General features: G+C 38.3%; 1 protein-coding gene across 1 annotated transcript in view; it reads left to right on the forward strand.

The window, feature by feature from the left end:
* The window catches only part of CLINT1 (clathrin interactor 1), an 83,585-nt gene that overhangs the window by 32,601 nt on the left and 25,906 nt on the right, over positions 1-25,078 (forward strand). The window contains exons 2-6 of the mRNA XM_070937179.1: positions 16,117-16,221; positions 16,933-17,029; positions 18,639-18,747; positions 19,653-19,817; positions 23,214-23,391. Of these exons, the coding sequence (XP_070793280.1) occupies positions 16,117-16,221; positions 16,933-17,029; positions 18,639-18,747; positions 19,653-19,817; positions 23,214-23,391 (654 nt within the window). The remainder of the gene's footprint in view (positions 1-16,116; positions 16,222-16,932; positions 17,030-18,638; positions 18,748-19,652; positions 19,818-23,213; positions 23,392-25,078) is intronic.

A 25,078-nucleotide genomic window follows, 5' to 3' on the forward strand; every position in this document is an offset into this window, starting at 1 on the left:
AAGCTAACCCTTTATGGCCTTTAAAGCTCTCTGGTCTTTTAAAAAAACTTGCAGCTTTAATTAAAGGGCTATCTGAAAGATCTCACTTGTATTTTTAATCTTTCAAAGTTCTCCAAACCATTCTGACAAATGTGGGAGTTCTGAAGAGTGATTCCCTAACCTGAAAGCTTAGCTTAAAAGAAAAAGTCTTCATTAGCAAAGGAGAACTTGTCATACTGTGTGCCAAGACTAGAATCAAACCCATGTCCTCAATCTTCAGCTGTTCTGAACGCATAGAAAAAGAAAGTCTGCATAATGAGCTTTTTTCAAAAAAACCCACAGCAGATGTGAGTAGGAAATGGTTTTTTATGGTTCCTTCGTACTCCAAGTCATAACTCAGTTGTGGACATCAGGATGCTCTTATCTTTTTCTGTTTAGTTTGCCTTGCACATTTGCCATATAAAGTAGTAAGATTTGTACATTACATCTGTAGATAATTTTTGTGGCATTTTACAATCTGATGATTCTTAACCCTGTAGCAACTAATTTGAGAATTGCTTTGTAACACATTGCCTTGAGGATATTTTTGAATAAGAAAGGGGAAACATCTCTAAAATCTCAAATGGATTCTGAACTGGGTCTTTCAAAAAGCCAGTCCACAGACCCGATCTATCATTTGTATTTATCCATGCAGTTATGTGTTAACAGGATTGGATTGGTTCCCCAAATTTTCTTCAGCAGCTATTAGAGATCAAGCTGCTGAAATCTATCAGTAAATTCCAAAGTTGATGCAATTTTCCAGAGTCCATTTTTTTAAAAAAGTATCTAATCACTTCTGCAATATTCGTAAGTGTGAAAAATGGCCTTAAGTCACTTTTTTCAACATTGTAACTTTGAATGGTCACTAAATGAATGATTGTAATTCAAGCACTATCTGTATACATCTGTATCTCTATTAAAAGTAATACATTTCGTGTTAACTGAATAATTCATGAATCAGGTTTACTGTGAACTTCATATATGGAAGAATTGTTGTTTGTAATCTCAGAAAATTGTAGTAGCCCCCCCTAAACCTTTTCATAAGATCTGATCTTAACTGCCAAAACTGTTCCCAGGCTTGGGTTTAGGATGCTTGTGGAGCTCCTGTCGTGCTTTTGACTAAATATTATTGTTGCTGTTTTGTACTAAGGATTATGTTTTAACTGTATTTTTAAATTATATATTTGAAATATTGAAACACCCGGAGTCTTTTCTGAGTTGGGCAACTTTAAGAATCAAGTAAATAAGTACATAAAAATAAAACTACTTTTCTCCTGACATACGCTGGGTTTTTGACAATAAAGGCAACAGACTGTAATTGACTTATTTGCGATTATGCTACTTGCCAAAAGTATTTTATATTGCCAGTATAGATATATATTGGGGTGGGGAAAGTAAGTTAATTGAATTAATTAAATTAACAGTTTCTTGCTTTCTAACAGTGGAAGTGTTCTTGAAAAATACAGTGCTGGAGAATATTGTTATTTTTACATCTATGCTTAGCTTCTTCCTTGTCTAACTCTAATCCCACACACTGTGTTAAATTCAGTTCCCAAGGTCTGTAAGGGAACACTGAGAAGAAGAAAGCATATAGAGTCCATGGTGCAAGCCAGCTGATCTTTTGCTGGCCCAGATTATAGGATTTGAAGAACCAAGCAGCACCTGTGCTTCATTTAAATCTTGAATTTTTGGAATGATTGGCATTGCTGCTAGTGCAGGATTGGCGGCAAATGAAGTTATCTGTCATCTGTTACTCTTCCTCATGTTTTAGTATTATCATTTAGTCATTCAGGCAGGGAAAAGGAATCTTTTTTCCAATTAGGCATTTTACGGAAGCTTGAAAGTACCAGAAGGAGGGACCTACCTAACAGATGGATGTGTCTAGGCTTTCAGAAATGCTTAATTTGCTTTGTTAGAGTATACAAATTCTTCCGTCATATTAGTCACTAGCGGCATGGCATATTCTACAAGAGTTTTATTAATTTAGCTTTGGAGGTGGCACCAAGATCGTTTACTATATATGTTGGGATAACGCCTCTAGGAATATTGGTGGAAGACCTGTTGACTTTTTCTGTGAAAGTAGGTAATTGGTAACAAATCATAAATGCTCCAGTTCATATCTCCATTCCTTCCCTTTGCTGTCTAGCTCTTTGACACCTCGTATCCAGAGTATCTTCCCAGGGTGGCAGTTTGTTCTTCATGGGCAGGCTGGTATCGAGTGAGGTGCAGTGAGGTGGTTCTGTGGTTCAGAATTACAGTTCTGGTCCTTGAAACGAATATACTTTTGCTGTAGGATTAGAGGGGAAACTTGATGCCAGTTGTTGTTAGTGCACGGATCAGCAATAAGGGACCAGATTTCGGTACGTATAGCTTGCTTTGGTGTCAGTGGCTATTTCCTATTGTCCACAGTTGATGGCCTGCTAGTTGTTCTACAGTGTATGTACATTTATTTTAAAACTTAAAGCTTAATAGCAGAAAGACAAAAATAGGAAGAGCATATTCTCACACTGTGAAAAAATAAATGCAGCCTGATACCAGATTAATCCATGACCAAAATGAGAAATAGATGGAGCTTGTCTTTCCAGTCCAAAAGAGAATAGTTTCCTGCCCTTTTCATCATAGGTAGGAGAAAGAGTCATAAGAATATAAGGAGTGATTTGTTTTGCAACTGCAAAACATCAAATTTTGCATTTGATATGCAACTGTTGCTGGAACTCTTTCCTAATGGCTCCATAGCTTTTCTACAATCTCTTTAGCTGAGTATTTGTTTTGAACTTTTTATCTTGACATTTAAGGAGCCTGAGAAAACATTGATTGAAGTCATCACTGCTGAAGGAGATGCTACCAATGACTAAATCTAAAGTTTCACAGTTTCCAAGAAGGACTTTGAATGTTGGTTCAGAGTGTTCAGTAAAGCCACATTACAGTTCATTATTTCGGATGCTGCTGCTTTAACCACAATCTCTTTATCAACAAGACTTAAACGGAGTTCTGAACAGATTATAAGTATTGGAATACAACTAGTCCTCAATTTACAACAGTTCATTCAAAGTAACAACGGCACTGACAAAAGTGACATGACCATTTTTCACACTTACGACCATTGCCGCATACCCATGGTCATGTTATCAAAATTCAGACACTTGGCAACTGACTCATATTTATGATGTTTGCAGCATCCCAGGGTCATGTGATCACATTTTGAGGCAAGCAAAGTCAGTGGGGAAGCCAGATTCACTTAACCGTGATATTTAACAACTGCACTGATTCACTTAACAACAGTAGCAAGAAAGGTCTTGCTGTTTTGTTTTTAGGATATTTTTGGATGGAGGGCAGGTGGTGGTGGTGGTGGTGGTGGTGATAATGATGACAACATCTTCTGAATTCTATGATGCAATGATCGATGGTCATCAATAGAGGGAGTACAGTTGATAGGATTTTTTTTTTTCATTGCAGAGGTTAATGTTTTGCACATGGTTTGCTTGCCTCTGGTGGTTCATGAACAGTGCTGAAATTCTCAACTGAGCCCAAATTGGTTGCATTCCTGAGCAAATGCTCTATTAGACGTTTCAGGCTCAGCTGGGGAAGCATTACATAAGTTACTTTTATAGCAGATGAAAAATACTTCTGGAAAATAGCTTATAGTAGTCTTTTATTGAAAGAGATGGATGGGCAGGCGTATGTTACAGCCATGTAATTTGCATGTAAGCAAGCTGAAACCTGGAGTGTAGGCTATCTAAAGTTGATTTCTAATTCTCTACGAAGAAAGAGAAACTTTAATCCATGAAAAGTGGCTATAAGATTTTCTTCCTGGAAAACGTACATTATGTGATGACCTGGGGCAAGGCACAGAGCAAAACAATCAGCAAATAGTTCAAACCGCCCCTTTATTGCTCCCAACTTTCCCCCAAACGCTCCCACGTTTCTGGCAAGTCCCAGAGCAAAGTGATCACACACACACCTCCAGCAGCCTCTGGCTGTAAGTAGTCCAGCACAATGCTGGGAGCACAACGGCTGCAAAGCAAGAAATCCAGCAGGACAAGGGAATAAGTCAATGAGTTCAGGAAGCAAAGGAACAAGGCAATTAATCCAGGAAGCAAGAAATAAAGCAAGAAGTCCAGGAAACTTCAAACGTCAGCAACGGCACACAACACTCCATGAATTCAGCATTTGTTCCTGACAAATGCCCCTCCCCACAGCGTCCTTAAATCTCAGTCCCCAGGTGTGCCTTGTGAAGAGGGGCAAGGTGCTCTCCTCCCAAGTCGTTGGGTCATCCTGCGCTGTTCCCACCTTCTCTCTACTCTCCGTGCTCAGGGATCAGGAGGGGATGGTCCTTGCTCATTGCCTGAGCTCTGTCTCTCCTCATGTTCACTGCTTAGCCTCTCTTGGTCATCCTGCCCCCGTTCCTCCCTGCCTACAAGCCGTCCCAATCCTGAAAGGCCATGGCCTGACTCGGCCTGCTCCTCCCCACATTCCTCTGAAGCTAGTGAAGCCGCCCCCTTGATCTCTGTTGGCTCCAGCTCATCTTCCTCTGCAGATTCAGGCTCCTGCAGGGGCATGACATATTATGTTAACTGTCCATTACACTATCGAGAACTTTGCTCTGCTTTTTCAGCCGAAATATTCTCAGAACAACTGATAACAGTTTTATACTTTTATCCCCTCCAATAACGGAAATTCAGAAGCTGAATCATATGGCAATCCCTTTCTTATATATATCTGTTCACCTTGATGACCCATGATTACTGTGCCAAAACTGCTATGAATCATATTGTGAAGTATGCGGATGACACGGCACTGGTAGGTCTTATCCAGAACGACAGTGAAGAGGTGAAGGCTCTGGTGGACTGGTACAATAAAAGTAACCTGGTTCTAAATGTTAATAAACCAAAGGAGATCATTGTAGATTTTAGAAAGAGAAAGATACTCCACTCAGTATCTAGGATGCAGCTGTAGAGGTGGACAACAGTATTAAGTATCTGGGTGTGCAGATAACTAACAAACTGAACTGGTTTCTCCACATGTCATCCTTAGTGAAGCATACAAAGCAGCATCTGCATTTCCTACATCGAACGAGGAGTCCATAGCTCTCCTTCACTCCTGGCCACTTTTTACAGAGGCATGATTGAGAGTGTTTTAACAAACTGCATCACTGTTTGTTTTGATGGCAGCAGTGCCTCAGATAGTCCATTCAGAGAGCGGTAAGGACAGCCGAGAAGAGTATAGGAAGCTCGCTCCTGTTATTTAGGATACTGCTTATAAGCGTTATGTGCTTTGACATTGTTAGAGACCCCACACACCCACTTTACAGTTTGTTTCTGTTGCTCCCCTGTGAGAGGTGATTTCGAAGTATTTCTAGCAGGACTACCAGATTCTGTAGCTTGATGGCTTTGTTCCCTATGCCATCCATCTAGTAAATATGCAAGATTCCTTTTTCTCACCATGTACATGTATACATTTGTACTAGACAGTGTTGTTTATGTCATATATGTAGGTATATGCATAATTTTGCATTTATTTATTTTGTCATGTTTATGTAGTGTATATTGGAGGTGACCTTTTGAGAGCTATATGCAATGAAATTTCATTTTAATGTATGCCGATTAGTGTACATTCAAATTGACAATAAAGTTGTTCTGTTCTGTTCTGTTCTGTCCTGTCCTGTCCTGTCCTGTCCTATCCTATCCTATCCTATCCTATCCTATCCTATCCTATCCTATCCTATCCTATCCTATCCTATCCTATCCTATTCTATTCTATTCTATTCTACACAGATTACTGAACTCTTATTGTTAATGGTAATCTTCTAAAAATGGTTGTTCTTCTATTTGCTACATTTAAATTCATTTGCTGGGGCTTCTCATATTTGTCTTTCCTCTTTTTTAACATTTATTATGTGAAATACACTTCTTGGCATTTGTTGATAGTAGGGCACCAAAACATGTACTTAATTAAAATTTGACTGGAATCAAACTTCCAGATTTCCTCATCACAACTAATTTTCTTGGCCACAGTACTATATTATGGTGATTTGCATAGCCACCTTCCAGATTTTTATTTTTATTTTTTACCTTACAATCTACAAAATATCTCCTATGTAGATGCTGACCTTATCTGATCCAGTTTAGTTTGAGTTTGGCAAGATTATTTAGATCAGAGTTTCTCAATGTTGACAGCTTGAAGTTTTATGGATTTTAACCAAGTTGGCTGGGGTATTCTGGGAATTGAAATACACACATCTTCAAGTTGCCAAGGTTGAGAAACACTGATTTAGATGCTATATTGCTGACGTACAATAAAAAAAAATAATTGAGCTTTGCAGAAATGCATTCTAGGCTTACTAGTCTATTGATAGGGGATTGTATTGTTACATCCCTTTTCCGCTGTTGGTTGCATTTCTGTGCTAGGGCTGGAGGATGAGGCTCTTCTTTTTGGTTTGCCTGCTTTACTTTTGTATATTTGCCTGCATCCAATTAGTTCTTTTTTGCAGTGGATACCATGGTACCTAGTGCATAAGTACATGGCTGAAAGGGACTGATGCAGATTCATAGCAGGTATCCACACATGTCATTTGGGCCCTTTACACACAACTATTGCTTCCTTCATCAAATACCAGTCATTTTACCTTTTCTTGTATTACTGTGTCATAATACCTTGTTTCCCCCAAAATAAGACATCCCCTGATAATAAGCCCAGTCGGGCTTTTGAGCGCATGGCAATAAGGCCAAGCGCTTATTTCAGGGTTCAAAAAAATATAAGACAGGGTCTTATTTTTGGGGAAACACGGTATAGTAATGCAATACTTTGCCTGTCCTCTAGCAGGAAGTCCACCTTTTAGTAGAATTGCTTTGCTTTATTGTTCAGAGTTGTAATTTATGCAGAAATGCTTGGTTGAGAAATAGTGACCTGGAGGACTTTATCACTAAATGGAAATTTGAACCTGGGTCTAACAATACTCTTAAGCAGTATAGTACAACAGTACTTACGTAAATTCCAACACCTTTGATACATTTAATCCCTAATCAGAAGTTTCTTCCTTTTAGTTATATGGATCTTTTAGAGGTTTGTCTCCTGGAATTTAGCAGATTAGGTCATTTTTCAAAAACAGCACTCTTTGTAAAATCCTAAATGTGGCTTTTTTTTTTTTCTTTGAAGGAATGAATAGCTCATGTGACTTTTCTAGGAAAGGCAAACTAGAAAATATCTAGAGATAATCCAATATAGGCAACTCATTCACTATGGGGATTGTGGTAAAAATAGCCACCCCATAAAACTGTGACACTGCTGTGATCCTAATTCAAGATTGGGATTATTTTTATGTCCTGTATAACAGAAGGAAAGGATAAGGAATCATTATGTGGTGTGTATGTAAAATATGATTATTATTTTTGAGTTTCTAAAATGTTAGGCAAACTGTTTTGGGGTTTAGCTAGCTAGACAATCAGTCCACTGTTGTTGTGTTAAGAAAGGATTTAAATGTTTTCAAAGCTGTGTCAGATCCTAATACTGAATGGCACATGTTCTAAACTTCCCCTAGAATAAAAGAAGGCAATATAATGACTTCTAAATACTTGGCCCTTAATTTAATCTGTCCAACTAGCATAACTAAGAGCAAAAGAATAGGGACATTTAAGCTCAAAACATCTGGAGATAAAGGTGCCTAACTGGGCGATCTCATCTACAATATTGGTTTTGTGTACCATTCCCCATATTGTGCTTGTTGGCTTGTAGACAGATGTCCTAAGGGCAGAATCTGTTCTTAGGGAGTAAAAGGACAAAACTGCATTCAACCATTCTTTCTCTTTTGCCTTCCCTGCTGTTCAGTGAAAAACTGTTTTGGATCTTGGGAGATGCTTCAGATTCGTGCATTCTTCTGTCCTTCTTTCAATGGTTCTGGATGCTTTTTTGCTAGATGACAGACATTTCTGTATCATGGAACTGTGCTTCTTGGGAAATGCTTTAGTTACTGATATATGCTTTTTTTCTTAAGGAAAAAGATAAGTTTATATGGCGTGTATAAATTAGATAAACAGTTGAAAAGACTAACTCTCAGAAATCAAGAAGCAAAATTAACTATGAGGAAAACATTAAGTTTCCAAAACCCAGCTTTCCCTGCTGTTGAAATTTTAAGATGCGAAATCATTTTTATGTTAAGAATTGGTGGCCAAAGGGAAATATTAAACTGTAAAAGTTCCAGGAATTCAAGGACAAAATAGACTACCTTTAATTTTTATCCTCACAACAACAATCCTGTGAGGTAGACTGACAAATAAAAATGCTGGTTCAGAATCACCCAAATTCCTTGGACAGGTTACATTCTTCATATTTGAAGCTTGATACTTAATCAGAACCAAGGTCCTGATTTGTAGCAAAGGTACTTCTAGTTCATTTGAAAACAGAGCTTGAATTCAACTGACGGCTTCAAAATAGCTATTCTACTTTGGAAGTAGAATTGAAATAACAAGGCAGATCCCAATAGAATGAATGTTTACCATGAGATAAATATATCCATGCACTTCATTTATTTATTATACAATACAATACTTAAGAAGATGCTCCAATCCATAAATACTTTGGGTGGCATGCAGTAGTTCAAACTATAATCAGAGACAAAACAATTAAAGTAATAGTGATACTCAATTAACTATGATGATCATCCAAACAAAGCTAAGGACCCAAATCTTCCTGGAATTGTACCAATTTAACTTTGATAAAGTAAGGAGACTTGGGTTGCTGGTGCTTCTTGAGGTAAGAAGTAGAGGAATCCTCCATATTAAATGTTAAATTTAATTGATGACTTTTTCCTTTTATTTTGTATACTATTTTTTTCTTTTTTACAGTTGTTAGGGTTGAATGTAAGCTTTTGTTTTGTTTCATTTTGTTTTACTGTTTGCATTTTATTTTTATGATAAAACAATAAATAATATTTTAAAAAGAAAAGGTGATTTGATTTGATTTTTGATTTTATTGAATTTGTATACCGCCTTACTCCCAAAGGACTCAGGGCGGTGAACAGCCATAGAATAAAACATATAAATTCAAAATTTAAAATAGAAATAAAACAAATTAAATAATTTGGCTGAACAAATTTAAAACCCCAATAATTTAAAACCAAATTTAAAAAGGGGGAAATTTAGGTCAGGCCAGCTTCATGAAATAAGAACGTCTTAAGCGCGCGACGGAAGGTACGCAGTTCCGGGATCCTCCGTATCTCCGGGGGGAGCTCATTTCAGAGGTGCCCCCACAGAGAAGGCTCTCCCCCTGGGGGCCGCCAGTCAACATTATTTGGCCGACGGCACCCGGAGGAGCCCCTCTCTATGGGAGCGTACTGGTCGGTAGGAGGCTATTGGTGGTAGCAGGCGGTCCCGTAAATAACCAGGTCCTAAGCCATGGAGCGCTCTAAAGGTGATAACCAAAACCTTGAAGCGCACTTGGAAAACCACCGGGAGCCAGTGCAGCTCGCGCAGGAGAGGCGTTACATGGGAGCGCTACGTCGCTCCCATCACCACCCGTGCGGCAGCACTCTGCGCCAGTTGGAGCCTCCGAGTGCTCCTCAAGGGGAGCCCCATGTAGAGAGTGTTACAATAGTCCAGACAGGAGGTGATGAGGGTATGAGTGACTGTGCGTAAGGAGTCCCGATTTAGAAAGGGACGCAACTGGCGGATCAGGCGAACCTGATGAAAAATCCTCCCAGTCACGGCCGTCAAATGCTCTTCTAAAGACAGCCGTGAATCCAGGAGGACACCCAAGTTGCAAGCCCTTTTCCCCCAATAGTCAGCGATGGCACCAGCTGACTATATCGGGACGTCGGAAACCACAGCCACTCAGTCTTGGATGGGTTGATCCTGAGCCTGTTTCTCCCCATCCAGACCCGTACGGCCTCCAGGCACCGGGACATCACTTCAAGGGCATCGTTGGGGTGGTCTGGGGTGGAGATGTACAGCTGGGTGTCATCAGAGTACTGATGGTACTCCACCCCGAAACCACGGATGATCTCGCCCAGCGGCTTTACATAAATGTTGAACAAAAGGGATGAGAGGACCGATCCTTGTGGCACCCCACATATAAGGGGCCTCGGGGTCGACCTCTGCCCCCCTGTCAACACAGACTGTGACCGGTCGGAGAGAAAGGAGGAGAACCACCGTAGTACAGTGCCTCCCACCCCCAACTCTTCCAACCAGTGCAGCATGATACCATGGTCGATGGTATCAAAAGCCGCTGAGAGATCTAATAGGACCAGGACAGAGGAGCAACCTCTGTCCTGAGCCCTCCAGAGATCATCCACCAATGCGACCAATGCCGTTTCCATGCTGTACCCAGGCCTGAAACCCGACTGGAAGGGATCTAGATACGTCGTTTCATCCAGGTACTGTGGGAGCTGTCGGGCAACCACACTCTCAACAACCTTCGCCACAAAGCGAAGGTTGGAGACTGGACGATAGTTAGCCAATACTGCCGGGTCCAGGGAAGGCTTCTTGAGGAGAGGTCTCACCACCGCCTCTTTCAAGGCGGCGGGAAGGACACCCTCGCCCAATGAAGCATTTATAATGCCCTGGAGCCAGCCTCGCGTCACCTCCCGGGAAGCCAGCACTAACCAGGAGGGGCACGGGTCCAACAAACATGTGGTCACGTTCAGTCTACCCAGAATCCTGTCCATGTCCTCAGGGGTCACAGGATCAAACTCATCCCAGATAACATTCTCAGGACCTGCCTCCATCATCCCCGCTGGATCTACCCAGTCGGAGTCCAGATCTTCCCGAATCTGAGTGATTTTGTCATATAGATACTGAACAAAATCCTCGGCTCTTCCCTCCAAGGTGGAACTCACTGTCAACAGAAAGCCTGTTGTTTGCAGCATACGTCTCCAACCTGTGGTTCATGGCCCACTAGTGGGCTGTGAGGGGTTTGCAACCAGGCCGCGGAAACAGCCAGTGAGCATGCGCACATCCTCACTTGCATGAACAATAGGTGAGTGTGTGCACGCCCGCTCCCTTTGCGTGAGTGGCAGTCTCAGGTGCTCACCACTTGCACAAATGGAGCTGTGTACATGCGCTTGTCATCCACTCGCACGGAACCATCTCCTCCCCGCTGGCCTGCAAAGCCGGAAACATTGGAGAACTCTGCCTTAAACCATAAACAAAGTACAAGCACTTTGAACTGGTTGGATTCATCTTTTATCTAGAAACGGGTAAAGGAAGTTTGAGCCTTGTGCATGAACTCTGAGTCATTAGTTTATAACCTGCTTGGGATTTTCCCTGTGTTAATGTTGCGCAGGTTTTCGCAAAATAAGCTTAAATTTCTGTTTTCTTTTACTGCTATTACATCAGTGATTTTACTCTGTAGAGTATTAGTTTTTGTTGAAACAGTTCCGGGGTGGGAAACGAGATTTTATAATTTTTACTCATATGAACATTTTTAGAAAATGGTTTACAATGAAGATTCTAATTGAGGATGAGAAAAAAGAATGTAACCTCTGCCAGACAGCATCTTGGAGTTTAGCAAGCGTTAAGCACAAAGTGTCCATAGCCCATTTGTCAATCCGGCTATTATGTAGCACATTCATATTTGCAAAGAATTCCGTCCATGAAGTCCAACCGGATTCTTTGGAAGAGGCCCAGGATAAACTAATTCAGGAGCCCCCTCCCCTGGTGTCTGAAAGTGTCCTCAGATATCAAATTTATATCAATCACAGGAAGTCTTGGCAGTCAAACCAGTCACTTTTTCCCCTCACATCTGGAAGTAAATTTTTTTCTGCTTTAAAGGTCACAGGCATCATGGGTAGGGCATGGATTGAGGGCCATAGAAAACATGGGAAAGGAAGAATAAAACTAGATTTCCACCTTTTTAGAAACAGTTATTTTTAAATGGCCTGGAACGCAGCCAAACTACACAACCCTCTTTCTCTCTTACTCCCTCCTCCTCCCTTCCCGGTTTACATTTGTTGCTGAATGAAATGTGACTGCAAGATTTTTTTTTTTTTTTTTGTGCGCTCAATCACTTCTTGAAATTTACGAGTACTTTTGTTTGCTGAGAACAATATTTTTACAACAGGGTGGATTCAAAAATACATTGTGTTCCATGCTGCTTGTAATTTAGGGTTTTGTGCTGTTTTTCCACTTTCACAATCTTTAAGTACCTCACAGATTGTATTACTCAGGGAACTTTTTTTCTAAAGTGACTGATAGGTGTGTATGTGTGTGTGTGTGTGTGTTTATGTGTGGTGTTAATGGATGCTTGTGGCTTTTCTTTCCTGCATGACTTGAAATCTTAAGCATTTAACTTAAAGAAATGGAGGAAACACTTCATCTTCCAGTCTTTCCTCCAGCCCTTCAAACAAGAGCTTGGGGAAAGGTTGTAAAAACAAAACCTTTTGCATTTGATCTACAGGTATTTCTTACATTAGACAAAAGAAGTTGTGTGCTGAAAGCTGCAAAATATCTGAAGCCTGTCTTGAAAACCAGTTCCATATGAATGGGAATCAAAATTGGCATGAGGTTAATATGTGCCTGTAGAAAAAAAGGGACATTAGGATGAAGGGTGTGTTTTGATGGCCCAGTTTTAGTGGTGAATAAGTGCAGTTCTAATGGTTATTATGTAAATTGATTTATTTTGATATAATCTGAGATATGTAATAGTTTTCATTTGTAGACTGACATATCAAAATAAAGCAGATTCGGATTATATATTGGCCAAATATAATATAAAAAATTAATTAGGGTATTTATTTATTTATTTATTCATTCATTCATTCATTCATTCATTCATTCATTCATTCATTCATTCATTCATTGGTTCGATTTATATGCCGCCCTTCTCCAGAGACTCAGGGCGGCTTACAATGCGTTAAGCATTAGCCTTCATACTTTTGTATATACCTGCTTAGTAGGGCTTTCGGGGGGCCCTAAGCGGTGTTCTTTTTTATACAAAGTCAGCTTATTGCCCCCACAATCCGGGTCCTCATTTTACCTACCTCGAAAGGATGGAATGCTGAGTCAACCTTGAGCCTGGTGAGATTCGAACTTGCAGTAATTGCAGGCAGCTGATGTTATTTAACAGCACTTTAATTTGCTGCGCCACTAAGGCTCTTTAAAACTTGACCTTAAAAACTTTCTACTATTAAAACAAATATATTTTGGAGGGGGGTTTTTTTAGGGGTGGGATGTTAAAGCAGTGTCAATCCCAACTGTTACTGTACCTCCAAATTTTATAAGATCACATGAGCAATGAAAAACTATGTCTGAAAAAATCAGTTCTAGGTATTTAATTATTTATTATCAAATTTATATCCATCTCTTAACTCCGAGCAGCTTACAAACAGAGACAAATATAAAAATAGTAAACAGAAATACAACAATTTAAAAACGGGTGGGAATGTAAAAAGCATATTACAAATGCAAAAATATATAACATTCGCAGTAGAGGTAAAAACTTTCCATCCATCAAAACATACAGGACAGTCACTGTACCAGCTCTACCACAATAGTGGTTCTCCATGGTTGTTGGCATCACTGTAGTTTTAAGGCCTTGAAAAAGGCCAACAGGGTCAGGGGCAAGCTGATTACTAGATTGATGATGTTTCTACCAGGTGGATGCCAAAGCGGAAAAGGCTCTCCTCTTGGACCCTGCCAAACAACATTTCCTGCCTGACAGCACCTATAGGATACCTCTCCTGCCAAACTTGTTTAAATAAATAAATACATACATATATATATATATTACTTCATTCGTTTTACAAGGTATGGGCAAAAAAAATTAATGGATCATACTTCTAAACATTTCCAGCACATCCCGCCAGTATCTTTATCTCGCTCCCAAGAGGAACCCTGGTCATAACTTTTTTAGTTCATTTTAAGATGAAATAGGTAGATGATTCATCAGAGGATAATTTGAGTATGTACGGTTCATGTTCAGAAGTTATTGACTGACTATTAATATAAAGTTGTGGCAGTTCCACAATGATTCTATTTTTTTTTTTTTTTACTATTCTGCCAGGAAATAGACAGTATTTGGTTAAATGTTCTTATTTTTCTAGAGTAGTGTTTAAGTGTACAACAGGTGATGATGATTCATGGCTATAAAGGTATGCTGATTTGTAAAGTAGATCCAATGGATGCATGATTAAATTCATTACTGACCAACAGCCACTTTTACTTTCTTCAGAAAGGGAACCCAGCCAGCAGTTTAATTCCGCATTTAATCTCCAGGAACCCCCTTATATCATATAACATCATATATTGTTTACTCTTTAGATTCAGATTCCAGAGTTGCTTTTGGTGCATCAGTTGTAACTGATAAAACTTCTGCTACTGGCAATAGCAAGCAGCTAGGAATAGTAGGCCTGACTGTAGAAAAATACCTTTCTGTAAGCCTGCCTGAGAGAGCATTATTTTGCCCCAAATAAACACTATTTAAAATAATTTCCTCTACTTTGACTGAGTTCAACTTTTGTTGTCTCTCATTAATGAATGCCCGTAAGAACTTGAAGAACCAGAGTTTAGCTTTTCTACACTTCACCAATTTCCCAAAACAATTTAACAGAAATTGGGCAATGGTTTGTGAAAGCAAGAATATCAGTAATGTATGTATTCACTCAAGTCTGCAAAATCAGTTTAGCTCAAGGCAATCTATGACCCAGTAACTAATCTAATTGAAAGAGAGCTATCTTCTGCTGCCTAAATGATAGATGGAGGAATGGAAGTTCTGGAGCTGGCCTGTGGTTATCAAGATCATCTACACACATAGAAAATACTGTTTTCTTCAAAAGTGTGACTTCACTTTTTCGAAAACAGATTAATAGTCCCTACATTCAGATGCAGTTACTTTAAAAAAATAGGCAAGAACTAAGGAGAACGTATGTGATCATCCATATATATCCATATATATATATATGGTGTAAAGTATGATGCAAAGACTGTATTATATATTAGTTATTTCAATTACCAAGAAATGAGTGGGAATCTTTTATGTTGGATGGCAGTAGCTAGGAAATTATCTTGGTTTTTTTTTTTATCACAAGAGAATTCTTTAGAAAATCTTGTTTTTCCATCTTGTCCATCACAGACGTTTTTTATTCTTAGAATTAAGACACTGAGTACATGACTGTTTGAATGTAAATTTTAAAAAATGTTCCCAATGTTAGGATGATTTAAGAGCACATAGTGAAATTTCAATAAGAAGAATGTAAATATACCTGTTCCTAGACCTACCTAGAGCAGCAATTTATGTGTTATTTCAGATCCATCGGCTTCAGTGTGAGCCTTATTTTGAAATTCTTGTGAAACGGTTGTGAGTCAATCATACTGTTAGCTGCTCCAATCTATTTAGCTGTTATATTCTATGGAGATTAATCTGTTTTCCTATGCATGTTTGAAAAAAAAAAAGTAAAAGTATGTTAATTAGACAAATTTTCCCTATAGGGATCTGCATAGAAATAGAAAGAAAAAGCCATTTTTATGTGGCCTTTCATATAGTTGATACAAAAATTCTTACAGGCAAGCTATTGAGCACAAAAATGATTAACAGCTCTTTTATAAGGGAGTGGTTCTTTGGATTTTTCCATACTGTTCTACCTTGCTCAGGCTATATTCATGCTATTACGATGCTGTACTCACTCTTTTTTTCCCCCCTTTCTGTAATTTGACAGGAATCTGCTAAGAAGAGACACAAGTCTTCTTTTTCACAATGCAGTGGTTTTAAAAGAACACACTTCTCACCTGATTCCACTCAAGATAGGGGGTAGTTTTATGGGGATTGTGATAGAAGGCAAGTAACTGTGCCTTGAGCTGCTACTGCCTTCTTCAGCAGCTCAGTTTCTCTTAATTTTAACCAAAAGCCATTTTTAACTGGACTGTTTCCAAGTCTCATGTAACCCCTTATCTCTGATCTATATTCCGGAAGGTTAATGGGATAGTAAAACCTTCTTAAAGATAGATAAATGTGTTCCAGTTTCCTCAGGGTAGTTCTCTACTAAAGACGTTTTCTTTCCCACCCTGCCGAGGTATCTCATTAAGTTCCCCACTAGTGCCATTATTAAGTTTTCATGTGTTTCTCTACTTTGATGCTAATCTTTGTGCTTGCATTTAATTCTGTTCTGTACAGCACCAATGTGGTTATGAATTATTCTGAAATTGAGTCTAAGGTTCGAGAAGCGACCAATGATGATCCATGGGGACCTTCAGGGCAACTCATGGGGGAGATTGCCAAGTAAGTAATTCGATTCAGTTCTGTTGAAAGATACATCTTTAAGTATATATGCCACTGCTGCTTCATTGCTCCTGAAGGATATAAATAAATTAGGGAGCGAAGCGTATTAATGATGGAAAAGAATGATCACAAGCAGCTCCTTTTAAATACAGGTTGTCCTCATTTAGTGACCATTTGCAGTTACAGTGCTGATGAAAAAGTAATTTTGCGACCAATCCTCACATTTAAGCCCTTCCCAGGACTGTAAAACACGTGAAGATTATAAGCATGGTCCCCTTTCACTTAATTTTGTTTAAATTGCCAGTCCCAATTGTGGTAACTAAACGAGAACTACCTGTGTTCCTTTTATTAAGTAACACATAATATTTCTTTTGGATAAGAATCTTGTAATGCATTTTTGAAATATAAATAGTGGGGCTCCTTCACAACCATGTTTTCCCACAAAGAGCACATGAATGTCATGTTGGACTAAAATAATAAAGCTGTCCTTATTTTTATTTTTTCATGATTGCCAATGGAAAGACATCAGCATTGCTAATTCTATATATGAAATACTTCTGTATAAATGGTCCATAGCTCTTAATTGCTGGTGGAGGCTTAACTCAGAGCAAGTCTGCCACCTGCTGTCAAATGCAAGTGGTGACATACACCATTGATAATTCTCTCTCCTTCTTCCTTCTTCTTCCTCATTTTCATCTTTTTCTTTTCTAGAGCTACTTTTATGTATGAACAGTTTCCAGAACTTATGAACATGCTTTGGACACGGATGTTAAAAGACAATAAAAAGAACTGGAGGAGAGTTTATAAGGTATGTACAATAGTGACTTTTTGTATTCATTTATTAAAACCATAATTTTGGTGTAAACTTTGAATGCTGAAAAACACATCTGAATGTTTTAATTTTACCACAGTGTCCTCTGGCAATTAACTCAGTTTTGTGCGTTCATTAACATAATATCCATGCTAAACTTCACAGGTTTCCAGATCCTCTGTGTGCAATTAGTAGAACTTGATTTTAATCAAGTTAATTCTTTTTCAGTATACATTTTTAAGAAATGGTCTGCTTTGAAAACCAAGAGATTTTTTGGGAAGTGGGGAGGGGTCTGTTGTTGTTTTTATAAAAAGGTTCTTAAATTGAATTCCTTCTAGCAATTTTGACTTTTATTGCTTAATAAAAACCAAATAAGGGATCCTCTGTAGCTTGATCTTCTAAATCCCTCCCAGCAGTCCACTGTTGAGAGACCCAATTTTAAATATTAGTTCTGAATGTTCATTAAAAAAAACTCAATTTGAAGCTGTTAAAGGAACATTCTACATTTAGTTCTGATACCTTTTATATATTCTGTTTTCTCCCTCTCAATGCACAGGCTTATTTATTACATTTTATATATTTTTATTTCATTTTACTGGGCATAGAACACGTTGGTTATCTCTTGTTTTACTCCCATTATTGGCCCAGTTCAGTTTTATTTCTTCTATACTTGCTCTTCCATTATACTTTCAGTGAAATTCAAGTATGTGTAATGCCATATTTCCATGGTATCTTGCAACACTAAAAGGCTTTAAATTTAAAATCTATACAGGCCACATAATTTGGAAGATGTTAACTTTTTTAAAATAGGAACTTTGTACCTGTTTTGTATTTTGATTACTTGCTCTAAACATACATACATACATACATACATACATACATACATACATACATACATACATTTTAAAGCTATTATGCATTTTGTTCAATATTGTTAAGGCTATATAGAATGATCTGTTTACTTTCAGTTACAATTTATAGACATGTTTCTGCTGAAGGTGAATGACTTCTATGCATCTGTGGGCGTTCCATTTTGTTTCCCTGGTTTTAGTTTTTCAAAAAGAGGCAAATTCTGGAAGCTGTAGGAAGTTTAGAGAATTAACATACTTTAAAAACTTATTTTTGTTTTGAAGTTTGCTTACATTTATCTGAAAATACTGAATTTTATACATCAACACATTTCCTGTAGAAAACGGCATAGAAAAATTGCTGTAAAATTGCTTTTAAATGGAAAAACACTGGGGAATAAAGTAATTGCAAAAAAGAGACACAAAAGAAAATTGTTTCAGTCTTTAAAGTTCAGAACGTTTTCCCCCAAATTGCCTTAACTGCAATTTTTCTCTTCCTAGAAAAAAAAAATCATTCTTCAGGCAAATATCGTATGAATTAATGTTCTCCATTTATTCTTTTGTCTCAGTGCAAAACAGATTTACATCTACACAGCATTGCTAGTAGTTCTGTAACATTTTTAAGTTGGCTCATTTTTACCAGAATGAATCCTACTTTTCTTTCTAATTTATTGCACGTTTAAGCTTTCCTTTTCATTGCAGTTTAAAATACTGATGGCATTTTTCATGCAGTCATAAGATGCTTTGTATTTTTATAGTCTCTGCTGCTGCTATCTTACCTCATAAGGAATGGATCAGAGCGTGTTGTTACAAGTGCCAGAGAACACATTTATGATTTGCGATCCCTGGAAAATTACCACTTTGTAGGTGAGCGATAGAAGAATCTTATAAGCAAATTAAAGCAGTTGTTGGAGTTGTCAGTCACCTGAACCAGCTTAGAAGCTTCCCTGCTCTAATTAGAATGTGACTGTTGCCGGTTGTGTGAAGAGTGCAGAATCCAAGACGTGGGGCCCTAGAGTATTAATTAGTGAAGACAAGAACTTGCAGAAAAGACCAGCTAATAACAACAGAACCAACACAACATGAGTGTTTGGGTTTATATTAAAATATGCACTAGAGAGTTGTTCCCTGTGGTGTATATAAAGGAATAGCTTTAATCATCTGGGAAGAAAGGTTAGAGCTCCAAAACATACACATCTGTTTGAAGCTAGGGATTTTTTCCCCCTCCTACCAAATAATATTTATAGTGCTCAGGCAGCAAGGCCAGTGTTTTTTCTGAATAAAAAACAGGCTTTGAGAGGTGGAGCAAATTTTAGTGTGTAGTGCACTTCAGCTGATAAGATTTTAAAAATACAGATTTGAAGCAAGATAGAAAACTAGCAATTAGCATTTTAAAAAATCTGATTCATTTTTTTCCCTTTTCAAATACCCCACCCCTTCCTAAAGAGTTAAGAAGCAAGGTTGTTTTAAGTGGGTAAAAACTGACAGGAAATGTGTTTTTAAGCATCATATTTTTCACTTTTTTTTTAAGTGAGCTTTTTAGTAGATCAATGTGGGTTAGAAAACCGTAGAAACTAAAATTGTGCTCTAATGCTGTCACTTTAGGTTAAGATGAAATATTGGCTATAAAAAGTATAACTTACATTCAATAAATAAAATTATTTAGAAAACATAACCTTAGCAGTTCTTGGGTACATTTTATATAGAGATTTTCTGCAAATGCTTCAGGTTAAAGACCGTTCCCAATTTCTTTTTGTATGCGCCTTTTTCAGATGAGAATGGCAAGGACCAAGGTGTAAATATACGCCAAAAAGTGAAGGAAATGGTAGAATTTGCCCAGGATGATGACAGACTTCGTGAAGAAAGGAAAAAGGCAAAGAAAAACAAAGATAAATATGTTGGGGTTTCTTCAGACAGTGTTGGAGGATTCAGATACAGTAAGTCCAGCTTGGAGAGAACAGGTGGTGGCTTTAGTAACATGCAGTGGTATTTAAAAGTTAGTGAACCCTCTTGAATTTTCAGAATTTCTGCATAAATATGACTTGAAACCTGACCTGTTTACATATAAGTCCTAAAACTAGACAAAAAGAACCTGGTCAAACAAATGAATCAAAAATCTTATACTTTGTTCATTGATTTATAGAGGAAAATGATCCAAAGCTACATATTTGTGTGACAAAAAATAAGTATGAAATACAGGTGAAGCAGACACATAGTGCATGGATACATACATACTTAAACACATCATAATTTGAATGAAGTTAATTTGACATAAAGTACCTAAACAACTATATCTCAGGTAGAACAAGTAATCGTTGGTTAAAGATGGTATTTGGAACTGGGAACTCATAAAAGCATAACATAACATCACATGACCATGCCAACTTACAGTAGCAGTTCCAGTTGCTTTCATTAGGCAAACCCCACAAGGTCATTGATTGGAACATCACATGATCACCATTTGTAACCACCTACCAGCTTCTCCATTGACTTTTGTGTAGAAACCAGCAGTGAAGGTTGCAAATGGTGATTTCGTGATTGCAGGACTTTCTGACATTGTAATTCAGACCCGGCTGCCAAGCGCCTGAATTGTGGTCACCTGACTGCTGGGATGCTTCAATAGCTGCAACTACGAGGACCAATCCTATGTCCCCTCAGCACCGTCTTAACTTCAAATAATAGCTGAATGAGTGGTCACTGAACAGGGATTTTTTTTTTTTAATTTGATTTATATGCCGCCCTTCTCCGAAGACTCAGGGCGGCTTACAATGTGCTCAGCAATAGCCTTCATCCTTTTGTATATTTATACAAAGTCAGCTTATTGCTCCCACAAACTGGGTCCTCATTTCACCTACCTTAGAAAGGATGGAAGGCTGAGTCAACCTTGAGCCTTGGCGAGATTCGAACCCTGCAGTAATTGCAAGCAGCTGGTCTTAATAAGCTTAATAACAGGGTGCCTTAAACCCCTGTACTACCTATCTAGGAAAGGAGCCTTCACATTTTTGAAGATTTATTACCTAATATTGAAATAATTACTTTTTTCATGATGGCTTGGTTTATGTGAAGGGGAGCAGAACCTTATAGTTTTGTGTGCAAGTAAGTATTGATGACTTGAAATAATGCTTTTGATGAATCCGCTTGGTGATCTTGAGAGAAGTTGAACTAGCAATTTGCCATATTCTGTGAACTGTACTCATTTCATCTGGAGGGTCACAAATGAAGAAAGTTATCATAGGCAAAAATTGCTGAAACAACTTCATTGGCCCAGTTCTTGTGCTGTCATAAAGTGGCTGCCATCAGAGTTGAGGCTAATCAAAAAACACAGAAACATGAACAGAAAATAAGCAGATGAGATTGCTTTTTAATACGATATTTAACTCCTGATGCAGTTGTCCAAACATAAACCATTCCATGTATAGTGCAGCTGGTTTTGGTGGCCCATGACCAAACTGAAATGCACTTGTTTCAGATGTTTGCAGAATAAAATGTGATGGAATAAGTAGACGTGTCCAGTAGAGATATCATTGTTCCAAGCAGGAATGGGAAAAAAGAGAAAAAAATGAGGCCCAGGGACTGACTTTGGGAAAATGGCCCTTGACGCTGCTGAGGGAGAAGAGAAGATTGGAAGACCGGAGGCCAATAAAAAAATGTCACCCTTGGAGGCTCTTCTAGATTGCCTTGCTTTCCTCAGCCCATAAACTGCTTCAGAAGCCCTCCAAATTTCGTTTCATCCTAAACCTGGAGCAATCAAGCTGGAGGGGCGGGGGGGAGGGGGTTGGTTGGTTGTTTCAGCAGTCCATGAACAATCCAAAACTATTTGTCAGAATTTCTGAAATCCAATAGTTTGTTTCAAGTTTGCAGCAGTTCTGTGTATGCTCCTATTCTTTCCTATCCTGTCTTTTTTTTCTGGCTATGGAAGCATATTTTCTAACAAAGCACTGAGCTACTGTTACCAACAGATATTTTTTCCCAAAAATGTCTGAGGGGCCCAGAAGCAGTCTTGTAACTCAGGATGGAACATGGTGCTTTGCAGCAAGCCAGCTCCTCATATAAAATACTCTAAAAAGAAAATTAAACACAAATGGAGGCAAGGGACAAGGGATAGAATAGCGGACATATTGTCTCCATGGATGTTGTGTATCTTATCTGTGATCATCTGGTGCGATGTATAAATGGAGCTGTGTGAGCAGAGGAGGGGACTTGGTAATCTCAGATTGGGGGAAATAACCTGCCATGACCTAATGGAAATAAGCAGAGAGAAATTTTCACATGTAAGTAATGTATGAGTTTGTATTTTATTACTCTTAGCACATGTGCCATGGTATAACAGGGCTAAGTGCTTGTTCATGAATATAAAACGAAATGATGTTGCACACAATCGAGTATCAATACAGAACATCAGCAAGTACACCTCAGCAATTATAATTGAAATTCTTTTGCCCACTGTTTGATGGATTGTCCCCAAAAGAAATTAAAAGAGAAGGCACTCTGCATTATTGTGATACAAATGACAGGATTTTAATATGAGAAATAATCTGCATTTCGCCAGTATTTTTTTTCCAAATTAAAAGAATTTGGCAAACAAAATCACAATTTTGAGAATTTTAAATAAATCTGCAAGGGATTATATTCGGCTTTAAATCTTCCCACTTGGCTACCTAAACTGTATGGAATTTAAACCTAACCACTTAAAACTGTATTTAAAAACAACTGAGGAAAACTGGCACCTTCTATTACAGTTCACAGCCAGTTGGCTCTCTTGCAAAGCAAATTTTGTTTATGTAGCTATTGGGGGAAAGGGGTGGGGTGAGGGTGGGAGAATGGGGAAATTAAAAACTCCTAACTAGCACATAAGGGGATAATGTGCTGCATCGTCATTAAAGACTTTGATGAGAGTTTAAAATTGTTAACTGAGGCTAGAAATATTGCCGTCTTGCAGGGTTTGGTATGAGATCCCCATGACAGCCTGGTTAAGAGTGTACTAATGATCATTTATTATATTTGGACTTTATTTGTCATACATGCTTTATATGAGCCTCATTTTATTGGGCACAAAGATGCCTTTCTACTTGCTTTTACAGTGTTTAGCTTAGCATATTTGTCAACAATAACACCTTTTAACTATATTTTCTGGCAATAGAACATTATTATGTGCAATATAATGAATTATATGTTAATTCATCTCTGTAAAAATGCTTAAAATTTTTCTGTGGTTGTTTCTAACTCAGATTTAAGTTCCATTGTGAGTAAAATTGCTAGAAGTTAGTAGTATTTTAGGGTTATTCACTTTTTTCTTTTCTTTCATTCTTTGACTATCTGTTTACATTACATAGGTGAAAGATACGATGCTGAGCCCAAGTCAAAATGGGATGAGGAATGGGATAAAAACAAAGGTGGATTTCCTTTCAGCGATAAACTAGGCGAACTGAGTGATAAAATTGGGAGCACAATTGATGACACCATCAGCAAATTCCGAAGGAAAGACAGGGAGGATTCTCCAGAGAGATGCAGGTATTTCTGGCATCAGTCTTGTTTTTATGTAGTTCTTGTAATAGTTCTTTTAATGAGCTTTTAAATATTTGTTTACTGAAAAATTACATTTTCTGTGTCGAGCATCTTCTTCAAAGTGGTTTATAATCTAGTGTTTTAATATAAGATATGTTAGTTTTCTTGGCAGCAATATGGAAGCAATTTGTAATTTTCTTTTTCTAGATTGCATTTCACTTTCCCAATTTATCCTACAACCTGAATATTTTCCAGAACTCTGTTCAACTTACACCTACTGTTCAGCAACCATTCAAAATTACAACAGCGCTGAATGAATGGTGGTTATGACTGATCCTCAGAGTTCTGACCATCCCCATACCCCCTCAATCAGGTGATCACAATCTGGGTGCCTCACAATCACATGATCCCCATTTGCAACCTTCACTGCTAGCTTCCCCAGAAAATCAGTGGCGAATCCAGCAAAGATCTCAAGCTGCTGGGATAAGTCTTCCTCACTTGCACCCCAGCCCCCCTGTGCTCCCACCACACTGATCACACACACATGCTCTCTGTGCCTCTCCCACCATTTGTATACCCTGCACATCCTCTGGGAGCTTCATCGCACTACCCTCACGTGTGCTGCCAACCCTCAGACATACTCTCACCATGCTTCCCTTGTAGTCCCCTGTACTCTCACTGCGCTTCCCTCACACCCCTACCCCCCTCCAATCCTTGCTACATCCCCCTTGCATCCTCAGGCGCCTGTTTGCACCCTGAGCCTCATACGTGCCAAGCTGGATGATACTGAGAAATATTGAAGTGCTTCCTTCTGTGGTCTCTGTTATATTGCCTTATCTTTACTGTAAAATATATATCTGTTCCAGGATATTGGTAATCTTTGTGTGTTCAATATGTATTAAAACGGTCTTTTCCTTTTTTATGAATTCTACAAGTAAGCATATCTTGTGATTTTAGTGCAACTCTTAAGCATAAGTTCTCTTTATTGTGGTTAATTTGATCTTCCAAGGCCCTGACAACCTGTCACACTAGATGGAGCAGTTGCACTTCCATCATTCCTGATTGACACCAGCCAACTTTTAGTCTTAGACTCTGCTTCAATATAGACTGTTTCAGACAGTCAGTCTTGCCTCTCTATTAAAAAAATTACCTTCACAGGAGAGGGCATGAAAACAAAACAAAAGCCTGTAGCCTAATATTGCATGAGTTGGTTCTGTCTTTTTGATATGTCCAGATCTGTAATGATTCACCTTACAGCTCAGGATGTGTCAGGGTTTATCTTTATGTGCTCAATTGAAAGCTACTTTATAGTAGTTATATGGAAGATTAGTGATACCAAAATATATCCATACAACTGCTTCCCCAGTTTGCATAGGACTCAATCTGGCTATATAAAAAAATCAAAATGTAAAGAATGATGAGCGGACATGGTTTATGTGCATTGAACTTCTGTAAGTTAGCCCATTTACTTTGGAAATTGTTTTCTGCGATGCACTAGTTTGCCCAGTTGAAGGTTACAAGTTATCAAACAGCTGTAAAAAGTTTTAGTAGTTATATAGATGCAAAATTCTTTCCTGGAACAGAGTAAATTCTATTTTGTCTTAGTATTGCTATTGCTATTGCTATTCTTTAGTATTAGTATTATATTATTTATGAATATATAATATATAATATTTTAAAATCAATATATTAT

Source organism: Pituophis catenifer, unplaced genomic scaffold, assembly GCF_029215685.1.
Source record: "Pituophis catenifer annectens isolate HBS135680 unplaced genomic scaffold, rPitCat1.0.hap2 SCAF_2, whole genome shotgun sequence".
Taxonomy (NCBI): Eukaryota; Metazoa; Chordata; class Lepidosauria; order Squamata; family Colubridae; genus Pituophis; species Pituophis catenifer.